This window comes from Tympanuchus pallidicinctus, unplaced genomic scaffold (assembly GCF_026119805.1).
Source record: "Tympanuchus pallidicinctus isolate F22 unplaced genomic scaffold, pur_lepc_1.0 scaffold26, whole genome shotgun sequence".
Lineage (NCBI taxonomy): Eukaryota > Metazoa > Chordata > Aves > Galliformes > Phasianidae > Tympanuchus > Tympanuchus pallidicinctus.
In genome coordinates this window covers 2,513,195-2,540,579 of record NW_026294743.1, presented here as the reverse complement: position 1 = coordinate 2,540,579, position 27,385 = coordinate 2,513,195, and the positions used below count along the sequence as shown (strand labels likewise).

At 41.0% G+C, this 27,385-nt stretch overlaps 1 protein-coding gene across 4 annotated transcripts in view; it reads right to left on the bottom strand.

Moving 5' to 3' along the window:
- The window catches only part of SLC10A7 (solute carrier family 10 member 7), a 153,647-nt gene that overhangs the window by 27,013 nt on the left and 99,249 nt on the right, over positions 1-27,385 (bottom strand). For 2 of the 4 annotated variants that reach the window (XM_052690131.1, XM_052690130.1), the window contains 3 exons: positions 26,559-26,594; positions 13,396-13,479; positions 2,567-2,732 (listed from right to left, as the gene is read on the bottom strand). In XM_052690131.1, coding sequence (XP_052546091.1) covers positions 2,567-2,732; positions 13,396-13,479; positions 26,559-26,594 — 286 coding nt within the window. The remainder of the gene's footprint in view (positions 1-2,566; positions 2,733-13,395; positions 13,480-26,558; positions 26,595-27,385) is intronic. The other 2 variants (XM_052690133.1, XM_052690132.1) reach the window with 1 other exon arrangement.

Sequence of the window (27,385 nt, the reverse complement as noted above, 5' to 3'; positions counted from 1 at the left end):
AGGGCCTCAATATCTTTCTTGCAGTGAGGGGCTCAAAACTGGACACAGTACTCGAGGTGCGGCCTCACCAGTGCTGAATACAGGGGAACGATCACCTCTCTGCTCCTGCTTGCAACGCTGTTTCTGATGCAAGCCAGGATGCCATTGGCCTTCTTGGCCACCTGGGCACACTGCCGGCTCATGTTCAGCCGAGCATCAATCAATACCCCCAGGTCCATTTCCTTTACGCAGTCTTTCAGCCACTCTGCCCCAAGCCTGTAGCGTCACCTGGGGTTGTTGCGGCCGAAGTGCAGGACCCGGCATTTGGCCTTGTTGAAACTCATCCTATTGGCTTCAGCCCAGCTCTCCAGCCTGTCCAGATCCCTCTGTAGGGCCTCACTACCCCCAGGCAGATCCACACTTCCAGCCAATTTGGTGTCATCTGCGAATTTACTGAGGGTGCACTCGATGCCCTCATCGAGGTCATCAATAAAGATATTGAAGAGGACAGGCCCCAGCACCGACCCCTGGGGAACACCACTCACGACCGGTCGCCAGCTGGATTTGACTCCGTTCACCACCACTCTCTGTGCCCGGCCCTCCAACCAGCTCCTTACCCAGCCAAGAGTGCACCCATCCAAGCCTCGGGCTGCCAGCTTCTGCAGGAGAATGCTGTGGGAGACAGTGTCAAAGGCTTTGCTGAAGTCTAGGTAGACCACATCAACAGCCTTTCCCTCATCCACCAGATGGGTCACTAGATCATAGAAGGAGATCAGGTTGGTCAAACAGGACCTGCCCTTCATGAACCCATGCTGGCTAGGCCTGATCCCCCACTCACCCTGCACATGCCGCATGATCTCCCTCAAGACAATCTGCTCCATAACCTTCCCTGGGACCGAGGTCAGGCTAACAGGCCTGTAGTTCCCCAGATCCTCCTTACGACCTTTCTTATAAATGGGAGTCACACTGGCAAGCCTCCAGTCTTCTGGGACCTCACCAGTCAACAAGGAGCGCTGACAGATGATGGAAAGCGGCTTGGCTCTCGCCTCCGCCAGTTCCCTCAGCACTCTCGGGTGGATCCCATCTGGCCCCATCGACTTGAGGCAGTCCAGTTGGAGCAGTAGGTCTCTGACTGTTTCCTCCAGAATCACGGGGGGGTTAGTGTGCTCCCCAGCCGAGATTACCAGGTCAGAGAGAGGAGTGTCCTGAGGATAACTGGTCTGACTTTTAAAGACAGATGTAAAGAAGGCATTCAGAACCTCTGCCTCTTCCTTATCCTCAGTGGTCACATTCCCAGCCTCACCCAGCAAAGAGTGGATATTCTCCTTGTATTTATCTACTTTGTATCTAAGTATGTATCTTTATTTTATGTACTTTGTATCTAAGTATTGTATCCACTTTGTTTTTAGCAGAAAGGCAACTTCTTCTGAAGTGGTCATCACAGTAACTAAATTACTTCTCAGTTTTTCTGTAAGTTAAGGCAGAGATAGAGATTTCTATATGCTTCTTCCCCTGGCAACTCCACTCTTACACTCTCAGGTGCCTGCGCCAATAACTATTTAGTCCGTTCTGAAAAAGCTCATTAGAATGGCTTCTTTCACTCGTCTCAGAGTAAAGTATTTGCACAGTACCGATTATTGTTTCATGTGATATTTTATACACACATACTGTTTCACAACCCCCCAAAAGCTGCCACAATTAGAACGTGTGAGACAGAAAAACTGACCCACAAAGGACGGGGCAAATTTCCCGGTAACTTCAGTGACAGTTGAATTTGTACAGGATACATTATTTGTGTTAGACAGAAACATGCACATACACATATTTGAGGAAGGTGATGCACTGATTTCTTAAAATAACAGTTTCAGGGAATTTGAGATGTGTTTTGCACTGCAATACGCTGCAGTTACTTCGCCTCTAAGTGAACTGAAACTGCCTCTGCACAGCCTGAAACGAGACAAGAATTACCTACTGGGAGAAGAGACAGCGCCTGTACACCACTGCCCTTCCCTGGGAGGTAGTGATCTGCAAGTGTATTTTTAACTGATGGCAAAGATACCAGCAGTCTATTCTCATGTGTGCATTACTTAAGGCTGAATGAATAGAGTGCTTCTAAAACAAACTCTGTACCAAATGCGTTCATCCACAGGAATGTATTAACACCTTCAAACTCCCAACTACTTCTTAGGTTTCCACAACAGTAAGGAACTATTTAAAAGCAAAGCAATATTTTGAGTAACAGCTCAATTGCAAATATTTTCTTTTTGTTCGGAACACTCCTATGCAAACATGGCTGTTAAATAATCAAGCAGCCAAAATCTGAAGTCATGAACACTTGGCAAGTGAAATCACACCCCGTTAGAAAGGATCACCAAGCTATCTCAGGGCTCACCCCTCTCAAAACGCTTACTCAACCTCCTAAAAGCATCCAGTGCCTGAGAAGTAGTCTATTTAGTTTACTGGATACATTCCAAGTGCAAGCTCTAAACCCATGCCAGTATTCCCTCAGCCCCACTCCTTCCAGTATGTATAAGCTCACTGCACACAAGAATTGCTGGTGAATTAGATGTTTTAAGGTTATACTTACTTATAAACACTATTACAATCAAGCTGAACTTATCAAGGTCAATATTTGGATTGGCAAAAGTATCACAGAACGTAGTGTAGATGATCATCAGGAGCACGCAGCTGCTGATAGTGCCAAATGGAGGCTTCTTCCTTTCAAGCCAGTCCTTGATGTATCTTCGGACAATCTGAAACACAGAAATCAACAGGTTGCCTCTTTTCAAAGATGCAGGGAGCCAACTTGGGCATCACAAAGTGAATCTGACAGCAGAAAGACACAAAGAGAAGAGAGTAATTTGGATGACGGCCACAGTGGATTTCAAAGCTTCCCTGCCACACAACTCTTCTTCTGGGGAATTTAACATTTGTAGTGCAACTTCCACTGGGCGTCCATAATGAGAGTATATTTTCAAGTACATTCAAATCCATCCTTAATCATGCCAAATGTTCTTTGCTAGCTGTCACTGAGACATGCCCATTAAGCCTCCCCAAAGTTTATCTCCTCTGCTGATACTAATGGAGGTATGTAATTATCACAGTCCCCTTTGCATCAACAGACAATTCCAAGCGCAACTCTGGGAATCTTAAAAATCTGACATCTTCAGGAATTTTAGGACAGTAGATAATCGAAAGTGATCCATGGAACATTTTAATATTTAAACAGCCAGCGATGCACCAGAAGTTTTTAATTAAATTATAACTCAAGCTTGAAAAGCAAAAGTGCATGTGTTGTGGGAGCTTAAATAATTCAAACTCCGAATATCTAGAGTTTTTGTAAATCCAGAGACAAATGCCATTTGCACGCTTTCAGAATAGCAGAATTAACACATGAAAACAAGCAAACCGACTGTACTTAGCCCAACTTCCACACTTTCAGAAAATTGAATCCGAAATTGTTTCTTAATGTATTTTTTTCCTCTTTCACAAACACCTAAAATTTTTTTAAGTAAATTCTACTTACAAATTATGCCAAGTACTACAGAACAGTGCATCACCAGATACAATATGTCTACTTCAGCCTTGCCTAGGGAATTGCTTTTAGTTTTTCCTCTTCATTTTATATGGTTTGAAAAACCTTTTTAAAGTTTTTCCTCATACAGCTGTGATTTGTGTTAATTCTGAAGTGATCACATCATCTTGCCTAATTTTTCCTGAGGCTCTGAACATTCTCTGTTACCTTATTCTTTCAGAAATAATAGCATAAGACCCAAAAACAATTATAGCAGAATGCTCCAAAGGAGTTTCATTACCCTCTACAGTAATACCATTAATAAATACCACCATTATCGGTTTGTATTTTACAAGTATTTGAGATTAACATTAACATTAACATCACCATCACAGAACATTTTCGCACACCAACTGCCCAAGCCGCTGGATTGACCTCAGAGCTGTCGGCTTCCTCACTCCCTTCCCTGCCTGTTTGCAGAAGTCTCGAGAGGAAAGTATTCCAAGTAGCTATCCCACTAACCAAAGAAAATAGACCTGACAAACCACAGAGCAGGTCTTCTGCTAACAACCCTGCACGTGGAGTTAGAGGGCACCTGAGGAGTGGCTGAGGTCCCTCGGTTTGTTCAGCCCCGAGCAGAGGAGGCTGAAGGGTGGCCTGAGGGCAGACTGCAGCTCCTCACGGGGAGCGGAAGGGCAGCGCTGAGCTCTGCTCTCTGGTGACAGCGACAGGGCTCAAGGGAACAGCACGGAGCTGTGCCAGGGGAGTATTAGGAAAAGGTTCTCCACCACGGCGTGGTCAGCACTGGAACATCCTCCCCAGGTAGTGGTCACAGCCCCAAGCTGATGGAGTTCAAGTCGCATTTGGACAATACGGTTTCAATCTCAGGTGGTTCCTTGTGGATCCAGGAGTTGGACTCAAAGATCTACATGGGTCTTTCCCAGCTGAGGATGCTCCATCATTCCATGGGGTTCACAAAAACCTCAGCAGGCTGAAGACCGTTGCTCACCCGACAGTACTTCTAAGCTTCCCACTGCTGAAGAACAACAGGTTTACAGGAAACCACAATAGGAAACATTGAATGTTTCCTCTGGAGCACTGAACTTTAACCTTCCATACTTGCCAGATGTTAAAGAGAGAACACACAGCCTGTAACACCACGGAAAGCATGGCAAAGACAACAGAGTAGCCAAGTCCTAAGCTGCAACAAGTCAGGACTTGCTCAAATGCAACTGCTGTGAGCACAGAAACAAAGGAAAGAAACCTCTTACTTTAAGGCCTCGGGTACACAGGGATCTCCAGAGAGATACCCTCACCTCGACTGCCAAGCCTTACATGAGCTCTGGGAAGGGGTGGATCCTGGCTTCCTTCCTTCTCCTCACTCAGGAACATTGCACGCACCTGAGCTCCCCTGGGTTGGCCCTGCCATCCCACCAGGTGCTCCATCACTGCTTCAGGCCATGACTTAGCATTTCTACTACACCAACGCAGCTGCAAGCAAGAGTTCAGAGTGCAGCATGACAGAGACGGAAAGCCAAGTTAGCTTAAACTGAGCAGATCTGGGACTTGGTAAGCAAAAAGCAAAAAAATTTCACCAGTACAGTAACTGTTTTCTAAGGAAGTTAAAAAACAAAAACCCAAAACCCTAATATTCCCTAAATTGAGGATACACTGGGAGAAAGGAAAAGCTACTGACAAAGAAAAGTCCACTCATGCACGGCCCTTTTGCAAGGCTCGTACTAAAAGTAACCTGACACTGAAAATCCAAAGTTACAGATAATTATGCCACAGTGCAATTTAAATGGTGCAATAAGTGCAATCTGAATGTGTCTGTACAAGGCATAACTATAACACGTATGACAATACTGACTCTGTACATGTATTCAACACACACTGATGCTTAAGGGAAAACATTTTAAAGCTGAAAGAAGTATTTAATTGAAACCTTCAATCAGCTGGTACCTTCTTTAGATATCCGTCTCTACTGAGTCTGCAATTATTGTGAATAAGTGTGCACAAACGTCAGCTTCCTACTGCACTTACTATAACAAAAAGGGAAATAACAAGACGTAATCAGACCATGTAGAACTAAACTGTGGCTTTAGAAATTCATCAGCTTAACTCCGTGTCACGTGACATATATACTGTAAAAGCACAGATGAGTACGTCCTCTGTAACACAGAATCTGATATATTTTGATCTTCTCTCAAGGCTCAAAAATATGTAAAATTTCAGAGACCAATTTAGCATATAATCACTGATTTCAAGCAAACCGAATTCTTACATAATTTCAGAGAGGAAAAAGCCAACCCAACAGGTATTCATAACATTTTTCACAAGGAAGATCACATCAGCTGATTATTTTGACTGACAAACAATCTATTTGTTACTTATTCATGCTCTGCAGAGTTGTTTCAGGACTAGGATGCTTTGAGAGCCTTTTAATTCTTAACCCAATTTTATAACTTTGCAGTGTTTAAGAAAAAAAGAAAAAGAAAAGAAAAAAATCACAGCTTGCCAAGTTCCATAGTGAAATAATGATAAATCCCACAAATACAATAGAGTCAACACATGCGAGAGGTACAGAATTAGGCAGCGAACCTGCTGGTTCTGTGGTGATGGCAGACTCTGACAGCCAGCCCAACAGAGGTTGAAAAGCCACAAGCAGCACAGACTGAAATGATTAAATAAAGAATCCACTAGGAAAAATCAGAGCCCGAAGAGGGACATTAAGCTTCATTTGTCTACAAATACAGAGAGCTAACACAATGATTTTTGTGTGTTATGCGCTGAACCAAAGATGCCAGACTCAAGCACTGTACTGATGTGCTGCTTCTTTGTCCATTATCTCCAGCCTGGTATTTTCAAGTACACACCACTACGAGGGGGCACAAGCACCAGAGAGACAAGCAGTTGCAAAAATGTCCAAGTTGATATTTCTGTGAACAGATGAACTCACAGCCTGGAGCAGAAACATGAAGAACTGACATCCAAAAGAGATGCACTGCTCTGACACACTGATGAAAAAGAGCAAAAAGGACAACGCTCTTTAGATGCAATAATTCCACAGACCCCAGTGAAAGGGAATTCCTTATGTTTAAAAACAAAAAACAAAAAACAAAAAACAAACAAACAAAAAAAACAATTATAAATAACACTTCTAAAGTAGGGGAAAAAAAGGCAGAGATATAGAAATAACCAGAGTGAACCTTAAAAGCAGTTAAAAGCATACCTTACACGAGGAAACACTGCAGGATGCTACCTCATCACGGAGAAACCACACACAATTTAAGGCACAAAGGCCTTGCAACCCCTAGCCCTGCCGAGACCTCCTGCAGAATTACATCTACAAGGAGAGCTTGTGGCCTGTGGTAGTGATCCCATCAAGCACAAAGAACCGCAAGGTTTTTCGTGCAGATACAAATGCCAGCCGAAGTGCGGGGGAATTCCTGACAGCTTACCTGAGGTTGCACATATAACAACAAGGCTCAAACTGGCTTAGTGGAGAAAACCAAGCAGAAGTAAAAATTTGCATAAGATGATATTTTTAACTAAACTGTGTGATGAGAAATGCCGAATAAAAGGAAGACAAGTTAAGTGTTAACCAAACAAAAACACGTCCTTCAGGCAGCTACCATCTAGCGCCTAGGACCTGGCCACATCCAAAGGCACTTCTCCAAAATCACTTCAAAAACATTTCCAGGCTCAAACTTCCTTCTAGGCCAGAATTTAACGTTTAGCAACGGTGCAATGTAATCACATATCAATTAACAGAATTGAGCCCATTTCAAATTAGTTCTTCTGCCAGAATAGTTACATGCCATGTACTTATCCTCCAGTCTGCTCAGCATCCTGCTGTAACCTTCTTGTTGACACAACAGTTTCCCCAAGCAAATGGGCTGTTTATCTTCTTAATTCACTTAGCATGCCCTGTGCAAAGAAACACGACCCGCTCTTCCAGGAAAGCAGGTAAATACTGCTCATCTGTTATAAGATCATACATGAAAATAGTAGGAGATGCATTATAGAAAAACAATTATCTTATTATACCTTCATAACAGTCAAACTATATATCCAGAGAAATCCATCAGTAAAATACAGTTAGACTGTTTCCACCTGCCTGCTCAAGTGCTGGACACACATGATAAAAAATGCAATAAACAACGTGATTCATTAATGATCATTATTATTTGATCTAAATAGGACAAGGAGCTTTTTTTTCCTCCTTGTGTACATGGAATGGAGCCATCTCTGACATACGTAATAAACTACACCTTTTAAAAATTACCACAATTTTTAACTTAAATTATTTTAAGCTCTTGAAGTTAAAAACAGGAGGAAATGGTTGTGAAGCCATTTTTCTCTTTCCACAAGAATATCTGCTGGTATTTGCATCATTATGCAAAGTAGATTTTTTTCTAAATCTATCAAAGTTTTGGGAGTGATGTAAACATTTAAGGGAATTGAGGCTTTTACTGCACTTTTGCTCCTGTTGCTTTTTAGCTGTTGTTATGGATTTCAAAACACCCAGACAAAACACCTGAGCTTTAACATTTCAACGAAGAAATACAAGCTACTTTTAACTTGAGTTCAAACACATGAGGAAGCAAGCTGAAACAAGGCTGCATTTGCCATTACCCCTAAATGCAGTAGTTATCTTACTTTGCACCTTAAGGTAGGATTCCTAGCTATTTCTTTACTACTATTTTCACTACCGTATCTTTGCAACACAAAATTTTCTTTTGAAAAGCTATCAGCCAGGCTAGAAAGATATCTGGAGTAGTTCAATGACTTCTCAATATCCCTTCCTATACAGTGACAAACCAACAAGGAAGTCTGCATGGAATACAGGGTACAATTATCAGTGAAACTTGGAAAACAGGACAGGAGAGAATATACTAAAAAAACAAAAACAAAACAAAAAAAAAAACCATAATGAAAGTGAACTAAGAAAATCACTAGAAAGAAGGAGATATCAGGAAGGAAGGGAGGTTACATCGGTTGCAGTTTTTAACATATGATGCAGATAAGACACAACTTCTTTCTCAGATCTGTGTAACACCACAACCCTCCACACAACCAGGGTCCATAGTGCAGTTCAGACGCACTGACCTTTCCAGAGAGGAGCTTCTACCACTGCACCAGACCCTGTCCTGATCACCTGACAGGGACAGCATCCATTCTTACTCACTCCTGGATGCTGTCATAGAGACCCAGATACTTTCCAGGTTTCCGGGACATCAACAAACATCAAATCTGTCCTTATTCTACAATCTAATTAACTAGTTCTGAAGATGGGACTGGGGAGAAAAAAAAAAACACACAACTGTTTCTGAAATCTGGGGAAAAAAAAAGATTTATAAGCCACTTGTTTCTTTTCCTCAGTTTACCAAAATCCTCTAAAAGCTGCTTTACTTCATTCTTTCCATCAATTCGCTCCTAGGCGATAGCTCCTGACACACACGTCTTCAAACCAAACGTAACCAAGTCCATGTAAGGCCACTTTGAAAATTCATTTTCACATCTTGGAGCAATTTACAACTGTTGCTTTAAAATACTACAAACAGGTGCAACATGGCAAAGACTGTCAAGTCACTCTGTGACAGCAGTACAAATATTTTCTTTATATTTTATCTTTCTTCGGGGACAAAGTTTTGTTTCCTGTTGAGTCAAGTGCTAGGAGGGAGCGAACCGTGGTCCAAGTGATGATCTGACAACTCAGTTTTCTGCAACAAGGTTCTAGAAGCACTCCTGTCTCAGGACAGCACTCTTCCTGCTCCCTGCAGCTCCGTGGAGCCTGAAGAGGCAGGACTGCTTCTGCGTGGGTTTCGGTTACAAGACGGAAAGCGTTTGACACCGCTCCCTTTTTATAGCAGTTGCTTTGAGCATCGTTCCCAACCCCCTCCCCACAACAAATGAGCACTACGTTAAGACAAACCGTTCCTTCTGCTCATTAGCAACTGCCACGTATCTTTTCCTTCCAATTTCTTACTCTTCCAAAATAAATACATCGCTAAGCCTTTTAGCTTCAGTTTCACTGACAACTTGTATTGCAACACAGCGCTCCTTTTAAGTTGTGTTTATAAACACACCTCCAAAGTGCTGATGAGGTTCCTCTGGAACATTTTGGGCAACGATGCAGAAGGCACTTAAAATCCTTTACCTGTAGAACACCGAGATTTTTGGTGTGACTACGTTCTGTTCAACGACCTTCATTTTATAGATTAGGGAAGAACCACCACTGGAATGATAACATTAATTTTAGCTTTAGTTAAGGTCTGTTTAATATGAAGTGCCCACTTTACACTGGCAGACAAATTACCAATGGGGCAACTAGAGAATGCATGAATGATAATGTACAGACAAGCTTTTTATTATTTATTCATAGAAAACAGTGGGTTTTGGTGTGCTGCTTTGAAAAATGTTCAAACTAGTAGAATAGAATGAAAGCACAGTGAAAATTCTATTTCATTAACATTTAATCATAAATTGCTCTTTAATATAAAACATAAAATAAAAGTCTGTCATAAGCACTTAGGTGCAGAGAATAGAGAAAGTCTTCAAAATGAGAAAGGAACTGCTGCAGTGGCTTTCACTAGTCCTGTTATCTGCCACTTCAGAAGAGAAAAAATAAGTACAGAAACAACAGTCTTCAGCCAAATGCTCAAGAGCTGGTCAGGAAGAAGCCATTTAGATTTTTCTACTATTTAGACATTGCTAACGCCTACAAACAATTAGTTTAGCAAAATGACAACAGCTCAGGAGCAGCAGTCTTCCTCAGACGTTATCGAACTCTGCCACCCAATAAAAAAGCTATCAGAAGTTCAAGGTGTCAGAACCATTTGCAAAAATATTTCCTATGACATATCTGTTACCATGTTTACTGTGTAACAAGTATTCTCAAATTCCCCCTAGAGGTGTACAAGAGCGATGTACAAATAAGCTGTTACAATCTACAGACCATCAAGCCTAATAGAAAAACTTATCTTTATAAAACACTATAGATTCTACCTCCCCAAGACCACTTGTCAGAGAAACGTTAACTTTTGCTCTTTAAATACAAGCGCACTATCATAGTATTCACATCGATTTGAATGGTATCGTGCTATCGATTAGCAAAATGCATCTACAGCCATGGAGGATGCAGGCCACTGCAGACAGCCAAAACATCTGTGACAAAGAAAAGAGTAATTATCCTTATTGAAGGTCATCCATCAGCAACTGCTATCTGTAAGCCTCAGTGGCTCCCAGATAACAGAACGTCTTACCTCCTCCTTTACCGGTTATTTCTTTAACAACTGACAGCCACCACCTGAGCAGAGGACATAGATGCAGCCTTTTTGACTTTTCATTGCCTGTGACTAAAAAACTATCTTCACATCAACAGCAGTCTAGGCACACACTAGAAAATTCTTTAATGAAGTTCTTTAGGCAAGAATAGAAAATAAATATCAGTGACACTATTGTGAAGTCCTTCTACCAGTTACCCTTAAAAAAAAAAAAAACAAATCTAACATGTCATCCAACCAACTCAAACACTGCCATAAAGCAAGAAACAGCACAAAACAAAAAATGTCATCTGCTTTGCTCTTTTTCCCAAAGGCTACTGAAGCAGCCAGCTTTGCAGCCTGCTCAGGAAACCAGCATCTAGGCAGCAAAGGTTTTCTCAGGCGAGATTTTTTTTCAAAGGAATATAACCCCCTTAGAGAATGCTTCCTTAAAGCAGCCTCCTCCGTTTTACACGGATGAGGTTCAAACACAAAACCTGTGTTGATCACAGATGAATTAAGAAGACGAGCAACTCTCCAAGCAAACAGTTTCCAAGGGCAGTTTTTCCCAATCAAGCTTTTTGCTACCAGGGAACCTTAACAGGCGTTCTTGCACCGACTGTGCGTAGTAAGGAATTGACATTGCAGGCAGGAAATGATAAATTAGAAGTAATTGCTGAGGCTGTCATTCATGAATTGTGGGCCATTATCTGTTAATGCATCTGGAATCTCAGAGTGAGCAGCTTGCAATTCACAAAGCACTGCTACGTTGCTGCGCCACACATTGGGCAGCAGTCCAGTAATGAGTCGATAGAGGTCCACAAATGAAACGCACAGCTTCCCATTTAACTCAAAGATGAACCAAGCCACCTCTGGCTGAGGCACAGTAAGACGTGTCACTGCATCTCCTGATGTCACCGCTTTTCTTGCTTAATGTTTTTCCTTGAGTTACTTGCTTTTTACGTTTGGACACCTGCCTTCCAAAAAATGGCTTTTATTCCTCCCTAAGCAAGTCGGTTTATCTTGGTATACAGTTCTACTTAATCACAACAATGAATGTAAATCATCCTTGCGATTTGTGATCTGAAGCTATCTTTAGCAATTCCTCTCTTCCATAACCTCTGAACAGATAGTACAGTATCTCTAGAAATAAAGCCTTTACACTTACAGGAAACAAGAGCTACTCCATTTGGTCATTCACTTCCAGCCATCACTTTAAACATTTCTAAAGGAGAGAATCATCCTTTGTATTCATGCAAAACAAACTCTTACGTAAATTCAGGATCGAGTTACACAAACTTGCTATTGACTTTTCCTTCAGCTCCTAAATCACATCTGTTGTCACTTAAATCTCATCACATTTTTCATTTGTACTTATTCAGAGCACTTATTATGCACGCTCACTGCTCAGTCCCCATTAATTAGCCTTGCTATTTGTTGTAGTCAATAAAAAGCCACGGTCACTCACCTCACATAATTTCTTATAGCAATTTTCCAAGGCAGATGAAAACCCTATTGGAATTTTGTACGTATCTGCTATCATCAGACTGACCATACCGCGGTACATACTGTTGCTACTCCACCTATCACTGTAAGTTACTTTATTTCTAGATCTGCTGTCACACTGTTTTTTTTCCTAGAAATTTGCAAATAAGGCAAGAACTTCAACTTTTGGGACCTCCTAGGACTAGAGGACTCAAGATACTCCTTAAGTCAAGGACTCTTTGATTGTTAATCTCTGGATTCCAGAGACAGAAACATTTCTCCTCTGAAGTGAGGGGGAACCCACCTGCCGATATTCCCTCAATGCATTATTTATGCCTGAGAAAAACTGCTGCTAAGAAGTATAAAAGAATTAGGCTCCAGGTGCTCTGGTGTACAAAACAAAAAAAAAAAGCGGGCATCGTGAAGCAAAGAAAAAAACAGTATTTGTGAAAAACAGATACCACAGGCACAAGTGTCAGAGGAAATATTTCAGCGAAATATTTCAATGATACTCTGTGGAAAAAAAAGGCCTCGTGTTTCAGTGTGAACAATGAGTATAAGATGAAATAAGGACCGACTGCTTATTCCATGAATCCCTCCCATCCAACATTACAGATGATGGAGGAGTCACAAAGAAAAAGAACTGTAACTGCATGATTGCAGTTGTATGCAAAATTGATCAAGCATGTTAACTTCACTATTTCTTAACTTGTGAGCGCTCAGCCTTCACATATCTTTCAGGACAGAATTCTTTAATTTCGTAATTAGAAGCAGATACGACACAAGAACTTCCTTCATCATCTGGGCAAAGGACACGTGACAAAAGGCCAGCATAGTGTTCTCAAAGCTCATTTGTATGGAGCTGCAATTTCTCACAGGCTGGGCTGCCATTTTTCCCACTTCATGCTCACCAACTCCCTTCTCGATATGCAATAACGTATGTTTGCGGTAGGGAGGGACAGATGCTCCATCTCAACAAAGATCAATGTGGCTCCAGGGAGCACTGTAGCATCCTTTCTCTGATATTAGACTTCACTATCCTGAGGCTGTTTCCTATGCGGTAGCTTGACACGTTGCTGGTCTGTCTTTGAGATAGCTGTCTTTAACTTATTTCTTTTTAAAATGAGGATGTATATATAAAAGACATACCTGTCCAATAATAAGGGGGACTACAACAGTCATAAACAGCTGCGAGAATATAGACGTAAAAGGCACAGACGAGGATGATCCAAGCTGCAAAATAAAAATATGCCATTAATATTCAACTTTCTCTTAGCATCTGCAAATATATAGTTACCGCGCATTCATATACTTTTATTATATGCATAAAAACTTGGAAGCATGTGCATGCATACTTAATTATCAAGTCCTACTAAGGCATTTGGTATTCCACAGTAACAAAAGTAAAACAATCCCCGGTTGATCATGTGGCAACGTAAAAAAAAAAAAAAATAGTCCCATCAATATTCATTTTATTGAAACCCCAGTACATGCATCTGCAACATAAATCATATTAGCGTTTGTACAATGGCAGTCTAAAAAGACAGAGAGTGAACATCTTCCTAACCAAGCCGTTAGCTCAGCAAACCTTACTATTTTTATACACGTAGCAAGCAACAAAAAGATAGCGGTTATTTTTTATTGCTACTATTTCTATTCTGAACACAACAGTAAAGAAATTTAGCCTTTACTTCAATAACATTACCAATGAGCTATCTACTGAAAGCATATAGCTATCCTTTCACCACAACAGGCTTTCTCTTCAAATACGTGATCTCTTCATTACTATTTTATTCTTTAAGATGCAAACAGAGAAGGTGAACCAAACGAAGTTCAACCAATTTCTACATCTGCAGAACACTTAGGAAAATATTCTCTCCTTTTTCTCTCATTTCATACTACGTCATTTAAAAGTTTCAAGCAACTTAATTTAACATTCTTTTAACAGAAATGGAATATACATTAAGAAAGACATGGTAAGACAACCGAAAATAGCATTGTCAGAGTTTCCACAGGCAACTGTTTGCTTCAGAAGTAGAGCAAATGACATCGAACAGTGGATTTCACAGACTCACATCATTCTGTATCTCGCACATCACTTTAACAAACGTCAAAATTATGGCAGAATTCAGATTTTTTTCTAAATGATGTTGACCTCCTAAAACATTCTCACATACGTCACTCTTATAAACTGCATTCTGACTGCATTACACTTTTCACACATCCACCATTGAAAGCTACCTGCAGGCAAGATAGACAAGGTGATCGTAGAGAGGGACCAAATGAAGTCTACTGTAAGCATATTACATCACTTTCTTTCGTATGTCCCTTTCTGAATATACTTCAGGTAGAGAACTTTGGACAAAGCATAGGTGATACAGCTACATGTTTCCTATGTGTTACTTTAACAGGCAACATCAGGTGAGATTCAGTTTGGCCATTTAATAAATGAGAGCATCTCACTTACTTTGTTTGCAACCTCATCATCTCCAATTCTAACAACAGGTCTGCAAGCAGAGTGGCAAGCGAGATCACTGAAGATTACAGTCCGAATTTCCCACGGTGGCAAGAGGGAGAAATGAGTGCCTACTGGAGAGGATTCCACACAGGTACCTAAATCTATACAGCATGGTTATCCCGTCCCCAAAGGAAACGCGGGGCTTTCTGCATGAACCTTTGCAGAGAGCAGGGCTTCAAAACAGCATCACACCACACTTAGGGTCGTCTCCTTGTTTTAATCCTTGTAAGGAGCTTCTGAAATTTTAAAAGGTTGATAGTTTTTCAAACTGTAGACTTTCACTTTCTTGCTATGAGCTGAGGAGTTAAAAGCATTACTTACTCTGTATTCAAAGAAGCTTTTTCAAGTGAAAGTGAAGATTTTTAAACTTGAAAATCTGCCTGAGTCACAGAGGAGAGAATCTATCTAAGCCATCCACATGCCAGGCCCGTCTGCACAGCTTCATGAAACCGTGATGCTTTGACAGTGGCTCTTCTGTATTTCTATCAAAACACAGATTGCACTCCTCTGACTGTTTTAAAGTTTTATGCTCCGTGGGTGTATAGTCAAGAAAGAAAAGCTGTTTAACAATACAACACATTGCTGAAAAAGGTAACTAGCCAAACCACAATGGCCTCGCCAATTACTATTTTTAATATTACTTCAAATACAGCATTTTCAAGTCGTTGTAGATTCACAAGCACTTAATGCATAGAGGGATTTACTCAGTTATTTTCCTTACAGCTAGAAATTGAACTACAGATACTGAAGTGGGATACTGGAGGAAATCACTCACATTACAGCAGATCAATTTTTCTAGGAGAAATACAATTATTCAGAGAAACAATCTTCTACATCAAGGTGTGATTTAGCACCTTCTCAACTTCAGCCCACCAACTTGGGCTCATCTTGCTGTCACCTGGACAAGCAAAAGATTGCCACAGATATTTCAGCTAACTGTCGTGTCTTCACTACATTTTAAATAACGCAAATATTCACCAATCGGTCCATAACGTCAAAGCAAATAAGTGATTCATTAATTCTTGTTTCTCCCAGAGGAGGTGAGTTCCTCAGGCACACCTGGTTTGTAGGAACAACTCCCCTCCTCAAGAAAAAGCCAAATTTTTTTGCTTCTAACGTGACTGCTTCCTCTCCAGGACAATCCTACGACCATATTATTTTTGATCCTACTTCAAGCAAATAACTGAGAATCACGTTACTCTGCATCTCCAACTCCTTCATGAGTTTCTATAGAACTGAACGGAGTACCTCCTTTCCCGGGTCCTTCAGAGGTTCTGATACTCAGAAGAAAAAGACTTCATTACTCAGACTCCAGGCAAACAGAAGATAACCACAAGGAACCACACACACACAGGGATCTGCAGGTAACGGATGCATAACTTGAGCGCAACTGCCTCAACGTCTGCAGTAAGCAGACTCCTCAGCTCACCTATGTGAATGTCCCACAAATTCATGCACTGCTCATGTTTCAAACTAACCTCAAACCCAGCCAGTTAGGAATTCAGCATTTCAGGAATAGAGGAAACAAAAAAGTTCATAATTATTCTGATCCAACCAGAAAGGTTTGATCCACAAGCGTACATACATACAGCCACAAGTGTAAATATTCTGTCTGAATAACTCTATTTTACTTACGCTTTGGTCGGATCAAGGTAAATTCTGTAGTCTGTCTGCCATCATGAAACAAGTACAAAAAAAACCACCAACCTTAAACATATAGATCTGCACTGCACTAAGATCAGCACTTGGTTAGAGATCTGACTTGGTTGCCCTCCTTCTTACAGTGACATCCATGTCTAAATATCAAATTGTCTTCATACAGAAAAAAAAATATGGAAGCCCTGTAGGAACAGATGTAGAAGCAGCATAGATTCAAGCTGCTGATTTATAGCTCTACAGAGAAGAATCTGCTTGCAATCTTCTCTCAAGGAAATAAAATGTATTATCTTATCAAAAAATGATCAAAAATTTTCATGCCAGCACGTTGTAAAAAGCGCTTCTCTATGTTTAAATGTTTTATGTTTTATGTTGCAAAAACATTTTTCAAAAGAAGTCTGATGCTGTAAAGCAAAGGTCACGTTCTATACCGCACAGCAGCATGTCAGTGAAAGGTTTATTAATGAATGAGGGCTGACTGAATAAATACTCAAAAACGTTAAAAAAAATTCACTGAAAATTCCTTCTTAAGGAAAGGAACAGGTGCTTTTCCCTCTAATCATCTCAGTGATTTCAGAAGGCTAACTCACATGAGCAGGGACTGCACCTTCTGCAAGAGTTTGCTGGATATGGCTGTAATAAGAGACTTCCAGGCAGATCCTTCTAAACAATTCTGTCACCATGCAGCATGTCAAATCTGACCTGCAGCGTTCTCACTAATTCAGTCCTAGACCTCTCTTCTCAAGAGACCGTCTGTTTAAAAAAAAAAAAAAAACAAATTATTTAGTGGATTTGTTTATGAGTTTGCAGTAGAAACACTGGCTTATCCTTAATTGATAGGATGTACTTCACTGGTTGCAGTAAAAACAAAACAAGCAAAACAAACAAACTAAAACCTTGGTTACATAACACTAATACAATTAATTCCACTCTCAGGCCTAGCCTGCTCCACAAGCCAGATGCTCCCTCCAACCAGCCTTCTGGCTGACCGGGGAGGGATCACAGTGGGTGTTCCCAGACCTACAACTGCCACTGATTGAGAAGACACACTCCTCCTACCAGACATACTAAATTACAATCCGGTGTCACATGTGTTGCACATATTGAGTCCACTGCAGAGGCAGCTGTCCTTTGGGACCTTGCTTTTCCAATGTTCTCCTCCAATTGGCACGTTTCCTCAGGTTGGGTCATCATACTCTATCATACCACATCACCAGCCAACTTCAGCCTTGCCATTTGTTAAGCACAGACAAGGGAGAGAGGTGAAGTGAAAACAGGAAAGAACCGAGGGGAGGCTCACGGCCTGCTCTCTTACATGAGACGTTTAATTTAAGCTTCTCGTTTCCACCTTCAGTTCAGGCTACTCTGATACCTGTCTTTTTAAATTGCCTTCAGCACTGTGACGCCACTGCTTCTAGCCACTCTCATCCAGGCCAGACCCAGCTGCCCCTGGACCATGCTCCAGCCCCTTCATGGCCTGCTGCTGAAAGGAGGCGTTAGGTGATATGATTTCAGGAGAACTTGGATGGGATACTCTTCAGTAACAAAGAGCAGCAAACAGGAGTGACCAACTGAATGTCTGAAGATGCTTCAGCAAGGCAAGCTATTTACATTACCTTCCAAACAGACAAAAAAAAAAAAAAAAAAAAAAGCATAGGTCATCTTTCTACCATCCTGTGAATATAACCTTGCCCAGCTGCCAGATTCCAATTTACTCAAATCACAGGAACTGCAGAAGCTAAAAGAGATGAAATGGCCCTTTTTGCCTAACATCTCACAGTAGTCTAAACAGAGCTGCCTGGTCACTAGGATGTTTTTTTTGTTTGTTTGTTTGTTTTAAACTCTGTTGCTTTAAGAGCATTCCCAAGCAGTGGTTAAAACAGAATCCTTCAAGTTGGAAGGGACTTCTGAAGGCCACCTAGTCCAACTCCTCTGCAACGAACAGGGGCATTCACAGCTAGATCAGGTTGCCCAAGGCTTGATCCAGTCTCCAGAAACAGTGCATCAACCACATCACTGGTTCCAGTAACTCTGTTCCAGTAATTCACCACTGTCACTGTAAAAGATCTTTTTGCTTACATCTAACCTAAATCTACCCTCTTTGAGCTTGAAACCATTTCCCCTTGTTCTACCACCACAGACCCCACTAAAGAGTCACTTCCCTTCTGTCCTGTAGCTCCCCTTTAGATACTGAAAGGCCACAATAAGGTCACCTTACAGCCTTCTCTTCTCCAGGATGAGCAGCCCCAGCTCCCAGCCTGTCCCATAGGAGAGGTGTTCCGTTCCATGGATGATTTCCTCAGCCTTCCTCTGTACACACTCCAACAGATTGATTTCTCTCCTGTACTGAGGACTCCAGGTGAGGTCTCAGCAGGGCAGAGCAAGGGGGGGAAGGATCACCTCCCTCACCCTGCTGGCCATGCTTCTTTTGATGCAGCCTAGTTGATTCAATTGACTTTCTAGGCTGCAAAGGCACACTGCTGACTCACGTCCAGCTTCCCATCCACCAGTACTCTCAGGTCTTTTTTGGCAGTGTTGCACTCAATCCTTTCACCCCTCAGCTTTTATTGGTAACGGGGGCTGCCTCAACCCAGGTGCAAGATCCTGCATTTGAATTTGATGAACCTCATAAGATTCACCTGGGCCCACTGCTCAAGCCTGTGGAGGTCCCTCCCTGTAGAGACCTAGATACCTCCAAGTGGGGTAGAGCAGCTGTGTGAGGGACACCAGCTGCCAGAGACAGACCAAATGCCATCGGTTCTGAACCCGTCTGCTTCCAGAGGGAGCTGACAGTGGGAGAGATTTGCCACTGAGGATGGAGCTTCTATATCAAAAAAAGAAACAAGAATGTGACATTCAAAGCAAATAAATTCCAGTTTCCTAGCATTAGAAGAATAACAAGCATCAGAAATAACAGATTGAAATTTTAAAATAAAGCTTTTAATTCTGCCTATCAAACCCAGCAAATTAGAGAAAGGTACTAGATGTACAGCAGAGCTCATGTTCAGTGGTTTGGCAATCACGTATTTTAACAAATATATCTTTTATTGTTACCCTTAAACATTAAATACGAACATAGATCTCTCCAGTTCTCCTAAGGAAAAGAAAAAATATGTTCTGGTCTCTGGAATCTTGGAATCTCTGCAAGTTGATTTGGCACAAGCAGGGAAGACCCCACAAGCCTAACTGTTGGCACATCTCCTGTGCTGTTAAAAAAAAGTTCAAGTTTCATAATCAGGTATGCAGAACAAGAGAAGTTGACAAACTCAACTTTAAAAATAGGGTTTTTTTTGTTTTGATTTTTTTTTTTTGTCTTTCTTGATTGGAGGAAGAGCCTGGATATACTGAGTATCTCTTTGTTGAAGTAGTTTCTAATGTTATGCTGGGTTTCTCTAAGGCACATGAAATATTATACCAAGCCAAATGCAGTTGTCAATCTCGAAGCCTTTCATGCAGCTCTAACAGTAACTGTAGGTATTATCTCACTGTATCGGGGCTCTCCCACTTACAAACAGGACAGTGATCTTCAGGACCCGTGTAACAACATGAGATCAAACCTATAGAGACACCTAAGCGGGAGGAAGATGGTTAATACCCCAGCAGAGCTGCGACTTCAGGACTAGCACCCAAAGATTCTGCTACGAGCATGGGGTAACTAACTGGAAACAAGTGGATCAGTACAATTTAGAATCTGTAGTATTATGCTCCCATGGAAAAGGCAGTGGTGACATACCAGAAGAAATAAATCGTTTGAAGTAGTTTGTACAAGACCTGGATAAGCCCTTGTGAAGAACACCGTGCAACTGTGCACAATTGGTTTTACTTGAGTTGAAGAAAGAATTTCAAGTGGAACAGATGCAGGAAACATCTGAGAACGATGGGTCTACTTGATGAGCAATGCCTACTTGATGTTAGAAGTGTGTGGTTTGTTTAGCCTAGCTGAACGAAGTCTGGGAAAGCAGATAGGATGCACATCCAGTCTGAGTCAGAAAGATAAATCTCACAGATGTACTGTTCAACTGTGCGTTAACTCTGACAACAAAGACAAATGGGTAAAAAAAAAAACCTGTAACAGTAACAACTTGAAATAAAAAGGCTTCTACTTATCAGACAGTGCAAAGAGCAAAAATCTTCACTTTCAATATGCTCCATGTTGACAAACTGCACAGCATGGAAACGAAGAGGACCGGTCCCGTCCAGCTCCCTGGTTCTATGCATCCTATGTGTGTTCAGAGCCTGCTGTGTGGAACCAGGATGCACACATAAGATTCCCTTAGCACTGTATACGTGTGAAACTCAAAGAGCAAACAGAAGCCCAAAAGAAAGTTCTCTACAGAAGTGTCACACACTTTAGAGCCTTCTGCCTATACAAATTCACAATAATTTGTACATATATGCAAGGAGAAGGACCCTCTATTATTCTCTGACTGTTATGTGTATACAACTTCACGTTATAATGAAGTCTTAAAAGCTGAATTTTAAAAAGAAATCCAGTGTTTGTGCTAGTGTGTCACAACAGTCATAAAAAAGATCTTGTTACACATAATGGGTCTGGATCAGATCAGAGTATTTTGTCCTGTCAATGATTAAAAAGATAGCAAATAGCCAGGTAAATAACCAGGTGGAAACAACGATGCACTTCAAATCTTTCACATGAATGACCTGATCTGTTAACAGCTAATGCACAGTGCTGCTTCTCCCCCACTGCTGTAATCAGCCTTTTGTCACAGTGAAATCCATTATCCACAATCTCCTTATCAACTTCCAACACTTTCCAGCTATTAAATATTTGCATTTTTAACAATGCATTTGACTGGCATCTACTCTCATTTACAAAGTGTGTGAGAGAAAAAACAGAGTGATGTGTAGAATTCCTGGGTTGGCCCTTTTTTTTTTTTTTTTTTTTAAAAGAAATGACAGCTACTTTTAATAAAAAGATTGATCTGAAATACCGTAGCATTTGGTGAAAGCTTGAGAATCACCAACAACTTCCAAGAATGTCTTTTAATTCAAGGATGGTGAACACAGAGGAACACTTGAAAAACTGCAATATTTCAATCAACGAGTTTCACCGGTGTCATTATTAACCAGTCATTTTGTTTTTTATCCAATACTTGCTCAGGATTTTCTTCACTGACTACTTGCTCCTGAATTTCTAGTACTTACAGCTTAACCACTGCAATGCATCATAAAAATAACTACTATAAAATCCAGACACTTAAGAAATTACCAGAAAACAAAACATCGCTGAATAAATCCAGTAACGAAGCAAGATGATAAAGCCTCAGGAAGATTGCATCTTGACACAGATGTCACAGCAACCCCCTTTGGTGAAATAGCAGACATGGGAGCAGTGTATGACAGTTACATGGAGGTTTTTGCCAAACCTATTTTTGAAAACATGCATGAATTTTGCATTGGCTTTTTAACATTCCACGCTAACTGGTTTGCAGGCACACTTCTGAAGTGCCTAAGATGCATAAACATCTATAACACATATTTTCTTTCATGGCTTTCAATAACAATTCACAGATTCACACACCTGACTTTGGTTACTTGGATAGATTTCTGACCGTGCTTCCAGAAGCTGAAGAAATCATTTCTGTCAAGGCACCGAATCTCAATAGCAACAGTGACAAGACAACAGCAGAGCTGAAATCCCATGCCACAAAATGCACAGCGTCACATTTGGCTCCAACACACGTGCAGATTTTCTTTTACATACTTTGACAGAAAATACAATCAGTGAAGTCATAACACTTGGTAGAGTTGCAAGCCCATGTGCTCAACCACGTCTCAGGACAGAGAGGAGAACCCTGTTTCAGAGCAACTGGAAAGAACTGGACCGATGCTCAGAAGAGAATTATCACTACATTCACTACAGTATCTATGTTCACTCTGATTCCAGGGCAAATCCAATAAACACAGACCTTTGTGAGGAATTAGGGCTGCCCTCGACCTGCATAAATCAAAAACATGGAACCTCTGAATGAAAATAAACGTGCTTTTATACCTATTTCTTCATGTCTAAAGTTACCATCTAAGGACATGCGTGGGTGTGATGATCGCTACAACTGCTGCAGAGTGCAGTGCTTCTAAAATTCTATTATTACAATTATACATTACAACGAAGTTTTGACAGCTTGAGGTTATCAGAGAGATCACAGCAGTATTACCTCCACAGCATGATGACATCTCTCATTTAACTGTTTTTTAGTAATGCAAATGTGCCCAAACGCAGTATACTTATGCATTCAAGTCACAAATGCTCGCAGGTGGATAGGAGTCAGTCTGTCTCAATCGTGCTTCAGCGTGGATTGCAATTTCTTTAACCTGTATTCATGTAGGGTTAAGTCAGTAAGTCTGAGTGAAGAAATGCAGTGTTGAGAAGTGAAAGCTGGAGTGTAAGATTCAGGTGAGGTTCTCTTAGCTCAACTTGCTGCCACGCTCTGCTTAGTTTTTCACCTCCTAGAACAAACACTGCTCTCAACATTCACATAGAGATGTGTCACGACAGGTGGCTGTTTAAGCCACAGTCCCATTAAGGTTCCAAGCCAATGAGTAAACATTTTTTCTTGAGATTACATGAAAAGGGAGAATGTTATTACACTCACAAAAAGACAGAACAAGTCATATACTAACTGAAGATGGACATTCCTGTTCATGTCCAAATGATTACATTCCTCAGGAATTCCTTGATCAAATCACAAGCATCATTTATTGATTTATTTATTTCCAAAAGCAAAACTTCTCCTGCATTACCATTCTACTTTTCCAGGGGTGCTTGTTGTCTGTCCGTCTGTCTCCAGAACATTCAATTCTGTTACCTCTGGTTTCTGCAGAAGATCTAAGCTGGACAAGAGGAAGCAACCTTCCCTCAGTGCTTTGTTACACAGACTCCTAACCATCACTAACGAAACACTGCAGAACATTGCAAAGAAAAGCGAACAGCGTAAACCTATGTAAACTTGAAACTGATGTACCTTACAGTAGTTGGTTTCAGCACTTCTCACCGTATATAGGAACCTTATCCAATTATATATCGTTTGTGGGACGCTGTCCATTCATAACACCACTACTGAGAACGTAATATATTAATTGTTAGTAATAAGAGTTAATGTGAAGATGATGATATTGCAGATTAATGCATCTCCATGCTGAGATTCAACAGCTCATTAGGCGAAATGTGAATCAGAGGTACCCATGGAGAACGCCATGATTCTTTCAAGTCCAGCTAAGCATTCTCAAAAGGATAATTGTCTGATAATTGCATGCACAACACTTAAGGTTTCATTAAATCAATCATCACCTCTTAGAACGCTTTGTTTGAGAAAGCTTTCTAACCAAAGTTCACAGCAGACAGTACACTTTTCAGTAACGTAACTGACAACCTTACGTTTGACGCCATTCGTTTCAGATAAATTATTTGCATTTAATGCATTATTTACGGTAAGTCTCAGGCCTTTATCAATGCTATTTGGACAACTTATATTTTCATTACCAGGCAATTAGGAACTGAAACGGCGGTGCAGATCAATATATTGTCTGATGCACAAGGCAAAATTTAAATCATTATCATGACCAGAGCTTAAGCTATATAAATAATAACAAACTAATGGTCAACAATTTATTTTATTTCTGGCAACACGGAGCGCATTCGAGGCACTACATATGGGGAGCCTTAGAAATAGAACCACTAATTCAATTACAGCATTCAGATTATCATAGTATGACTCTATGGAAGAATTTGTGCCAAACAGCACCAGATTCATGAATCATCTCTCGCTGAAGGCACTGAGTTCAAAGAACCCTCAGAGTTATTCACCAGAAGCCCAATTCAGTTACCTTGGAGGTAAACAGGAGTTCTGTTCTGAAATTTGAAAATTCCACTCTGTATTAACTAAGCACTAAAACTTTGTTGTTTCTGACTGCATGTGAAATGACAGGCTCGAAACATACAAACTATGTGCGTGATGCCACTACACATTAAGATCACATGTACCAAGGAAATTCAAAGGACAACTGGAGCAGTTCACAACAGCTAAAGGGTTTGACAGTCCAAACCACAGGGTGCCAAGGCACAGGAAGAGTATAGCGGGGCATGCGCATGCCGGCCCCGGCACCTGCCGCTGGATGACTGAACACTCACAGAGAACCTCATCTCGGCAAGGTACGCACACAGTGGGACCCGGATGGCTGCTCTTCACGGGTCAATTCCTCAGCAAAGACATCGAGGAGTCTTAAGTGTTTACACACTCTAAAAAGAGTCCTTAAGTTTTGGCCTTTCTGACAAAAAGGCTGCAGCTTCTGCAGCTCTCCCATCCCCAGACTAGTTCACTACTCTGACAAAAAAGTAATTGATGTATTTTACCTTCCCCAAAAAGAACAGATCCAAGTTCTGTTACGAACAGCAGAAAAATTAACGTGCATTTTACAAACTTCTTATACAGTCATCCGCAGGGCTAGTGGGAAGAACAGAAGCATATGCTTTGCCTTCTGGTCCTTGCACACACCCAGATTTTTATTACCTCTACTAGAAGTATCAGTGACACCTGCAAGTTATGGGACAGAATGTTTTGCTATCTGTCCATAAAGTCACAGAAGAAAAAATTTTGTCTTGCTTGAAAAGTTAGGCAGATCACTCATTAACATTTCCATTTCCACAAGAAATATAGCCCAAGGTTAGGCTACATGGAGTACCATAACTCCGGGGGGTACACCAGGGGGAAAGCTGAAGAAAAAAAAAAAAGCTGAAATCTCAGTCACTTAGAAACTAAGTCATAGGTTTCCACGACTGTGCTTGCCTAGCAATTACACATTCCATTCAGGAGGGAAGAAGAGAGGAAAATATGAGAGGTAGTTAGTCTGAAATCAATTTACTTGGAGCAAGAACAAAGCAGCCATTTTTCTTGGAACAATTATATTTCTCAATGTAAAGTAAGTATATGGTTGTACGTGTGAGGAAAGCTCTGCTAGCACATAATATTGATACACAGCACATTGATATACATGATACAGACAAAGCTGTCCTCATATAACCATAGCTATGCCAGTTAAATGACCATTTACTACAGTAAATTTAACTACTGTACAATAGCAATCTTCCTGTGCAGCTTTACTGAGACAGTAGCTGATGTTGCTATAAGCACTCACACACTACTAGTTATTCCAGTCCAGTATTACACACTACCACAAATGCATATGATACATCAGCAGCTTAAGCATCCCTACTAAAAACAATATGCTGTTTACAAATTGGTTCAGACTATGTCCACACTTAGTCCTCTTTCCAGAGTGCCGCGTTACACATTGTATCATTAGTAACATAAACTGAAAAGACAAGTTCTACTTCTGAAATCCTTGAATTGCTGCAGGCTGTTTCCCTGCTCTTCACAAAGCCAAAACTAGCACCAAAATAGCAAGTTCTCCACAAGCTCCAGGACTTAGGGATATGGGTGTCACCGAAGAACCCTCACCTGCCTGTTCAAGTTCCTTTGTTCTGTTCTTACGAATCCCATTACCGTTCTGAAGATAAAACTTCATCTTCACCCTTTTCTTCAGCTACACACTGTGAAGAACCAAGGCCCTGACTGAAGACAACTAACAACTGAGAAGGCCTTAAACTAACAAGAATGAAGTGGCATCGCCTTACCAACGTACAGAGACTCCGGTCATTTATCTTTCTGATTTTGACATCATTTACATTTACCACAAAAACGCCCATGAGCACAGTTGCCCAAGAGCACAGCTTCACCTCAACAGTGCTCTCTGCAATGGGCCTGTCATCCACTCTGTACCATTACAAGGTTTTCCAGCTTCTGCACGTGAAAGCTCTCCAAGCGATTTCCTAGCTGGATGACCACCTTATGCAGGCAGCCTTTACTCAAGACTCAGCTTGACCAGAAACGTATGATTTTGCGATGCTGCAACAACAACACGTTTTGTTCCCTCCAGAATGAAGTGCAACAAGGACTTGCACTCATTGTGACACTTCTACAGTCCTAATGAAAGCCAGTTCATTTCAAACATCAACCAGAATAATCTCCAGTTATTTAAGCACTGTTATGTATCACTCAAGTTTTTACCTTAAGTATACGGATTATACGTTAAAATAACATCTTAAGATCAAAATACTTACAAAAAGCAGAAGCAGAAGTGGAGTTATAACAATGCCCTGGAAGAAAAAGAATAGATTTGTTTATTAGTCAGGGAAGCAGAATACACGTCGTACTTTGATACATGGAAGTGCATAATTGTCATTCAGCATCATAGAAATTACGTGACAATGAATTTAACTTCACCCTTCAGAGACCTTTTTTTTAAGAACTGTACATCAACCATTTCGGGAACCACGCTCATTACAAAGTCATTAATTTTATTTTTTTATGTCTAGCCTTCCCCGTTTTGGACCTAAGCCCCTCCAATCCAGGAAGCCTGATAGATAAAAAAAAAAAAAATACAACTATCTCTATAACTTCATATCTTCCTAACAAATACCGTTCTGTACAAATAAAGTTACCTTCAAAAACATAATAAAGCCCTCCCCTGACTGTACTGCATCTTGACTCCAGTTCGCCACCCGTCCTTGTGATCGATTCCCATGCTACCCAATCGCAGGTCTTCATCTGAGCAGAAGCCACAAATCAACCGTGATGAGTTTGGTGTCGTGACTGCATAATGTAAGCTGATATTCCCCACGGAAATTAGCTGAGATCTCAAAACTCACTTCACTTGATTAGACTTCATGTATCACTGGTAGAAGACAAGTCTTTCATCTAATTTAATCACACAGGACCACCTCAGCTTTCCACAGCCCCCTGGCAGATGCAAGCAAAAGGATTTTTTGTCTTCACTGACAAGGAACAAGTTTAAAGCTGATGATTGGACAAAACAGAGGGTTTTAAGTTTCATGAGACCAATTCTTAAAGTGAGTTGTTTGGGTTGGGAGTTAACATGACATGCTTC